Source organism: Engystomops pustulosus, chromosome 6 (genome assembly GCF_040894005.1).
Source record: "Engystomops pustulosus chromosome 6, aEngPut4.maternal, whole genome shotgun sequence".
NCBI classification, from domain to species: Eukaryota; Metazoa; Chordata; class Amphibia; order Anura; family Leptodactylidae; genus Engystomops; species Engystomops pustulosus.
The window spans coordinates 141616907-141625081 of NC_092416.1; the positions used below are offsets into that span (position 1 = coordinate 141616907).

At 38.0% G+C, this 8175-nt stretch overlaps 1 protein-coding gene across 4 annotated transcripts; it reads left to right on the top strand.

The window, feature by feature from the left end:
- On the top strand, nucleotides 1-7829 carry GJD3 (gap junction protein delta 3). 4 transcript variants are annotated; one of them, XM_072111432.1, is made up of 3 exons: nucleotides 1-176; nucleotides 4927-5171; nucleotides 6447-7829. In XM_072111432.1, exon 3 carries the CDS (start codon nucleotides 6473-6475, stop codon nucleotides 7385-7387), a length of 915 nt encoding a protein of 304 aa, XP_071967533.1. In that variant the 5' UTR covers nucleotides 1-176; nucleotides 4927-5171; nucleotides 6447-6472; the 3' UTR covers nucleotides 7388-7829. The 4 variants fall into 4 exon arrangements, with proteins under 4 accessions (XP_071967533.1, XP_071967536.1, XP_071967535.1 ...); XM_072111435.1 differs by having other exon boundaries at nucleotides 4927-5000; XM_072111434.1 differs by lacking the exon at nucleotides 1-176 and adding an exon at nucleotides 346-583 and having other exon boundaries at nucleotides 4927-5000.
- Nucleotides 7830-8175: the final 346 nt, after the last annotated feature.

Genomic DNA, 8175 nt, shown 5'->3' on the forward strand with positions numbered 1-8175 from the left:
ATAGGTCTCTCTGAATGGCTAATGTGGCTGACAGGATGTAACCATGACAAGACAGCTACTCCCTGTCCGGGCTACCAGTGATGTCAGCAGTACCATAGCTGTGCTTTGGAGGAGGACTACAGAGTAAGTGCACAGGAGCCATTAGGGGCAGTCTAATACCGATGTCTTTGTTGAAGGTAAATATTCCTATTCTCTGTCATTACAATCTATGTGTGAAGTATGGGAGTTCTCTTTAAGACCTTAAAGTCTCCGCACTATTTTGTAGAGGTTTTTTTTTCTGTTAGGAAGTCAGCTACATCTTTTGGAGACACAAGTGTATATATGAGAGTCAGGGCATTGAAGAATGAACTCTGTGCCTTATGTATACACTTGTAGAGTTAGCATGAAGCTGTGGACTGCGCTTGTATGCATGTAGTTAGATGTCTCTTTAAGGGAGGTGGGGTCAGACAACCTAAATATCTCTTCATCCTGATAATGTCCAGGGAAAATGAAGTGAAAGTTACACAGGGAGCTCCAGGCTATGAACGTGCACTGCTGGGAAGGCAAAGTTTTCTTTCTTGGAAATGTTTTCCTTAAGATGCAGGTAAGTCCTGAGGAGGGGGTTAGTTATCATTGTTGGTATATGTACTGCTAACTATACCAGTATCAGGAATGGGACGTGTTATACATTGTACATAGGATGTGAATGGAGAGTTGAGTATTTTAGGTTCTGTCTGTGTATTAGAAGAATTGGACTCGCTTACCAGATGGTAATTATTTGATGTTACTTGTATGTATCTTGTGTATGTGTGATAGGAAGGTAAGTATATACCCTATTGTCTCTATATTACAGGGTGAGGTACATGTATATATCAATTTCTGCATATTAAGAGAAGTATATATCTTAAATGTTTGTGTATTAGGTGGAAACGTATGAATCTTATAACTGTAATAGTAGGCGCGGTGCAGTACATATATTGGTCTCTGTGTATAAGGAGGAGAGATATGTATCTTGTCTGCATATAAGAAGAGAAATATGTATCTTGAGGTTTGCGTATTAGGTGATGAGGTATGTGTCTGATGTCTGATAGTAGTATGCCCCACATATGTTGCTGTCTGTGTAAGATAGGTATGTATCTTGTCTGTGTATTAGAAGGCAAAGTATGTATCTTGTCTGTGTATTAGGTATAGAAGTATTCATCTTGTCTGTGTATTAGCTATAGAAGTATGTATCTTGTCTGTGTATTAGGCATTAAAGTATGCATCTTGTCTGTGTATTAGGTATAGAAGTATGCATCTTGTCTGTGTATTAGGCATTGAAGTATGCATCTTGTCTGTGTATTAGGCATTGAAGTATGTATCTTGTCTGTGTATTAGGTATAGAAGTATGTATCTTGTCTGTGTATTAGGTATAGAAGTATGTATCTTGTCTGTGTATTAGCTATAGAAGTATGCATCTTGTCTGTGTATTAGCTATAGAAGTATGCATCTTGATGTTTGTGTATTAGGTTGTAAGGTATCTGATGTTGAATAGTAGGGTGTATGCTCCACATATATTTTAGTCTATGTATCTTGTTGATGCCATGAAAGCTATTTATCCTGATGTTTTGTATATCAGGATGGGATATGAATGTATTTTGTTGTATAAGGTAAAGAAGACATGTATATATTACAGTTTCTGTGCATTAAGTAAAGTGGAAAAGTATGTGTTATGTCGCCTGTGTCTTGGGAGGAGAGTTTTGTATCTTGGAAGCTCTATGATAGGAAACATGAGTTATTTATCTTGGTGTCCTTGTTGCGGGGGCATGAATGCATCTAGGTGTCTGTGTAGCATGTACGGATCATGGTTTCTGTATATTAGGGAAAGAAGACATGTTTGTATTGCATTGTTAGTGTCTTAAAAAGAAAACTAATAGAAAACTGTTGTAGGACCAAGAGCAATCTATTATAGTGTATAGGGTATACATGCATTTAGGGTTCCGAGCAGTTTACATATAGCAAGTACTTTTTTACATTTAGAAAAGGCCAAATGTTCATGACAATATTTCCAAATCAATTCCACAGACAGAAGAACATCTATCATTGAATTGATCATAACATAAACTTATCGCTCTAGTAGTATAAAGTAACTACATGTAAACAGTTGGATATCACTAACCGAGAAATTTGTACCTTTTAAATATATTTTTACTGCAGGAAATCCCAAATGTATTGCCGTACAGACTCTCCAAAGTTTTCCAGTCTGGGTGATATGTATTCCTATTACTATCTCAGAAAAGCTTAGCTTAGGAGCATCGTATGACATTTGTTTCCCTGTCCCAAAGCCTGGGACTTGGGATATTTACTCTTATCCTTTTTCATTTAGAAATAGGAATAGTGATGTATCTTGATGTTGGTATATTTGGAAGTAGGTGGATATATATATCTTGATGTCGGTGTATTTGGAAGTAGGAAGTAGGAAGAGGTAGGTATATTGATGTTGGTGTATTTGGAAGAAGGTTGATGTATATATCTTGATGTTGGTGTGTTTGGAACTAGGAAGAGGTATGTATCTTGATGCTGGTGTATTTGAGAGTAGGTGGATGTATGTATTGTGATGTCAGTGTATTTGGAAGTAGGAAGAGGTATATATCTTGATGTCAGTGTATTTGGAAGTAGGAAGAGGTATATATCTTGATGTCGGTGTATATGGAAGTAGGAAGAGGTATATATCTTGTTGTCGGTGTATATGAAAGTAGGAAGAGGTATGTATCTTGTTGTCTGTGTTTGGAATTATGTATCTTGGTGTCAATATCACAATTGGGACACAAACTGTATAGATTTTCTTCCATTTAATAGTTCTTCTGAATAATAAGATCAAGATATCCTTATTAAACCTACTATCCAAAATGTGCCAATCCTATTGTTAAACACACATCAAAAGGATTTTGGATCTGATACATGACCTCTAATATATTTTTAGACCCTCCTCATAACATATCAGTTTTAGTACTCCCAAAGCATGCATTATATTTACCCTTATAGTATTGCATTTTTTCCTCATCATTTGTCCATATTTATTTCAACTCCTTGGGGTTACAGAGAAGCTGGTAAATTTTGTATGGTAGTAATATTCTCTACAAGTTACCTTTTACTACCTTAGGGGTCAAACACCTTTTACTACCTTAGGGGTCAGCCTGCTCTGTTATCTATGTTAGGTAAAATTGTCTATTTCCAAATTCAATTCCCTATAACTTTTAGCCAATATGTTTTCTTCATTAAACAATGTCCACGTTGCACCTTTTTTTACCCTAAAGAAAATACATTGGTTTTAACCCTAATAGTTGATACAGTGATGCAGAATATGATGGCGCTATATAAATAACGTTGTAGTATTATTATTATTTATTATCATAAAGGTGCCATTATTGCCTGAATAATCTGCTATATAAAAAACACCTTCATTCATAATGCAAACCCCTACAGTTAACTTTAATTCCCAAATATTCCCAAATAAAACTTTCTAGTTTTTTATCCAATGAAAATGCACATATTTCATTATCGAGAAAATGTAAAAAAAAAACCTCAGCCCTTATTTAGTTAGATCCAACACTTGACAAATGACTCTCCAATAGTGAGAAAATACTAGACCACAAGAATTCAGACTTTTCCTAAACTCTACCCTCTGTGTACTTTAATGTCTGCTCCCTGGGACCATCATACTTCCATATTTAGGTGGGAAAGAAAATAAACTAATTCTAGGCCCCTGCCTCTAAAATTATGCCACATTTCCTTCAAAGTTCATAAAATATTCACATGTAGGGCCTAGAGAGTTAAGTAAAATTCAGAGAATCTGGGATAACATTACCTTTTCAATGCTTGCAACCCCGTAATCACTGGACAGTCCTATCTCATGACATAGAAAATGCTTTTATTTTAACAAAGTCTTCCTGATATCATCACTTCAAAGCACTTAAAGAGCTTCCTTTACTTATGTTTACTGTGCGTTATGTATCTTAGTGTCCACATAATACATGGGGGTTGGAGCAGTTTTGGACTGGGATGCCAAGAGTCCACCGTTCTTGTGGACCAACCATGGTAACACCCATTCACAAGTCGGAAAATATAGCTGACACTTATTTCTTTTTGCCGTAGCTTGATTTTTAGCCCTTGCCTCAGACTGTTATTGTCATGGATGTCCGATCAGTAACCCACTGACTAGCTCTAGACATCACCTTAGGCATCACCTTACCTCTTGGTTCTGGCCGCCAGGAATAGATGCCCACACAGTAGCAGGTAATTTGGGCCCCACAGCATGATTGAGATAGAAGAGCCCTGGGAGGAATGGTGCTGGTTGTCTGGCTACTACATCTAGATATCATCTTGGTCACCGAATGCATATAGTTTACAGGCAGTTCCTGACCTAAGGACACCCAACTTACAGACAGATTTGTCTCTGCCTCCTGTGACCTTAGGTGAAGCTCTCTGGATGCTGGTAATTTACTGAACTTTAGCCTCAGGTTGCTATGTTCACCTGTAAGGTGTCTGCAACGAAGCGTGTCCCAGGATAAACCAAAACTTTCAACATCAAGTTATTCCAAAATCCAGTTACTGGGACATATATCCGTCTGGAGTAACACTTACAAAATATACCTGTTCCGACTTGCATAAAAATTGAACAGTAAAGTTATCCTTTCTTGCGCCACCTATGCAGGAAGAGGAGAGCCCACTGATTTTTGGGACCTAATGGTGGGTTCACCAGTGGGCCAGTCCTAGCTAGGGTAGGAGAAGGCCTCTTGGTCTCTGGTGCAGGTGAATAATATAAATCATAATTCTGTGGGCACGAGTGTCATGTGGCATGGTGTCTGTGTATTGAAACTGATATTGAGGGGATCCATCTTATACATAAAATTTTAGGCTGAGTATGCTGCTCTGTTAACCATTTCACCTCCATCTTTCTCTCCACAGTTTACTCGCCATTGTCCCCACCCAGTGAAGGGTGGACAAAGCTGTCCCTGATGCCTCAGCAAGACAGTTGAGAGGTATGCGCTAAATGTAGACTTTCTTATCTGGTATCAGTCTGGGAGAGTGGGAGAGTGCAAGCGCACGACTACAGTATTAACCCCTTCAAGACCACAGGGATCAGCTTAGCATCACCTGCGGCATCCACAAGCAGGAATGTGGATAACCATTGTCAGGACAGTCAATAACATGTAAGTTCATGAACTATCGCTGTTGCTTAGAGAGAGATAACCTAACCATGGAAATATAGGTGGAAATATAGGGTACTAAAATATGTAAATATTTATTAACCTTAATAATTTTTTTCAGATTTAAAAAAATTGGGTGGGTACATTTATTTCAGATATGCATTATGCTATAGACAATTTTCTTGTAAAATTCAGGGTCTAATTTTTCTATTCTGTTTTATATCTCTATATGTATAGTCTTTATACTAGATCTCCATGCAAGCCACAAAAGGTATATATGTATACACATAGGTACTGGTCGGGGATTCAATTCCATTTAGTGGCCCCAACACAAATGAAAAAGTAACTTGGAGTATGTACAAAAATATCTTTATGGAGTTCTCCTTTACATTACAAAATCTTGAATAAAGAAAAGGAAACACATCAAGAAAAACTACTTTCATCCTTTACTTGACAATGCAATGGTTTATATACAAAAGATATACAGTATTCATATATCATAATTATATTGTATTATTCTACATCATATTAAATATACAATGCCCTTTTGTAATATGTAGAATAAAAATATGGCAACAACTCAACCGAAATTTTTTGTTATTTGGTGCATACTTTTTCTTTTTTGTACATACTCCCTTCATGTTGACTAACACACAGCAATTATTTTAATCTTTGTTTCATCATTTACTCACTTTATGTGTGTTGGAAAATGTATTTTAGTCCATTCATACAGGTGTAATAATACAGTCAGAAAACTATATGCTGACATAACATAACACTGTGTTTTCATTCCCAATAAAACTAAAATTAAATAAAACTACCAATAACCATATTGATACTGTGGATAAAACCAATGCATTCTATGTAATCTGTAAATAGGGGCTATATAATGCTTGATAAGAAGATGTTAATTTAACCAGGTCCATTTATTGATGATAAAAAATACCTATTATTATTATTATTTTTAAAAAATGTATTAAATAATCCTGAATCAATTCAGGTTGGAATTTCTCATAATTCTACCAAAAATCTTGTCTTTGTTCTTGTATGTCACATTAACTTATATTGGGTAAAAACGAAGAATAAAAACATTTAAAAAATATAGAATATTATTATTACAGTAAATAAGAAGTGAAATTAAAATTACAATACTAAGTTTGGACTATTTTGAATTCTGAATCATTCTGAAAAATGCTTTGATGTGGAGATTCCATATAGATACATAGATGTATATAGTTGAGAGATGTTGTATTTATTATGCTCCTTTGTCCTCTGCAGAGCCAGCTTCCAGAATAAGAGGCGATATGGGGGAGTGGGGCTTCCTGAGCTCATTGTTAGATGCGGTGCAGGAGCACTCTCCCATGGTGGGACGATTCTGGCTGGTAGTGATGCTGATCTTCCGCATACTCATTCTGGCCACGGTGGGCAGCGATATGTTTGAAGATGAACAGGAAGAATTTGTTTGTAACACTTTACAGCCTGGTTGTCGGCAGGTGTGCTATGACCAAGCTTTCCCAATCTCGCACTACCGCTTCTGGGTCTTCCACATTGTGCTGCTGTCAGCTCCGGCGGTGCTGTTTGTCATATATTCTATGCACCAGAATGCCAAGATAGGAAGAGATACAGAAGAAGACGAAGCAGCTCAGCGAGGACAACAGGCCATCACAAGAACCAAATTAAAGTCTGAGCAGCGGGGACGCCACATAAGGACTTTCTACATCATCAATGTGGTGATGAGGATACTGGCAGAGGTGGGTTTCCTGGTGGGACAGTGGTTTCTCTATGGGTTTAAAGTATCACCAGAGTATGCCTGTGTCCGCTCACCCTGCCCAAACACAGTGGACTGTTTTGTATCCAGACCGACAGAGAAGACAATTTTTCTACAATTTTACTTTGTGGTGGGGATCATCTCGGCACTTCTCAGTGTGTCTGAACTGCTTCATATTCTAGTGAAAGGAAAATGTCGCTCCCGGGATGGTCTAGGACCAAGTCCACCTCCAGCCTATGAGAGGGATAACTGGTCCAACAGAGAACACGAGAGGACAAATCATTTTCTTTTGCAGCGACAGACTAATGATGAGCGGAGGGCTAGCGGAGCTGGTGGCCACCGCCTTTCCATTGCCTACCCTCCTGGCAGTGCTTACAAGCTGAAAGTGACACCTAGCACAGCCATCAGCAGTAAGTCATCCAGACTGATCAAAGGTGACTTAACAGTATAGAAAAGGCATTAAAGTGACATTCTGAAGGATGGTGTCATAGTGGGGTCGTGACCATCTTACTGTCTGGATACATTGTATATACAGGAATGACTCCAAAAATAACTCTTACTGTAAATCTGATTCAATAGCTTTATATATTTGGAAGAGACCCCATCCCACTGAGACGCCTTTGTAGTTTTACAATCTCAGTTTGTGGCTTTGTGGTTTTTTGAATAGATGGATCCAAATGTTAAGCCTGGTCCTCTAACCCATCTAAGAAGTGAATGGAGTACAATGCAGTAGAGCACTAAGGCTGTGAAGTGGATAATAGATGTACAGAGATGACAATGCACTACAGTGACCCGAGAAAGGGAAAGTACCGTATTTTACAAGGGAGTGATGTACAAAACCTTGAGAACACAGGGCCACATAGATGTGGTTAAGAACATGGTGTTATTTTTCATTTTGTGTCTAAGTCATTTTCGTTTTTTCCCATAATAAACTGCAGACAGTGCAAGGTATAACCCCTAGAGAACTGTGTACCCAAACCTTTAAGGACTGTTAAAAGGGAGCTTTTAATCAAAGTTTGCAGGTCCTTCAATTTCTCTGGATGGGGCTCTCAGCAATGAAATGTTCCACAGAATTTGTAAGGGCAAAGCAGTGAAGAGAGCAGAAAGACTCACCCAGAGCCCTTGCAAGAGCTGCAGAGCTGGATTATAACTCCGCTTTTCACTGTCCTATCAATACTAACCACATACAACCACGTACATACAAAGGTACACTTACACAGATCTCCAGGGCTGCTGCCT

Coding starts and splice junctions, on each gene's coding strand:
- GJD3 (XM_072111432.1), top strand. CDS start 6,473: ATGGGGGAGTGGGGCTTCCTGAGCTCATTGTTAGATGCGGTGCAGGAG.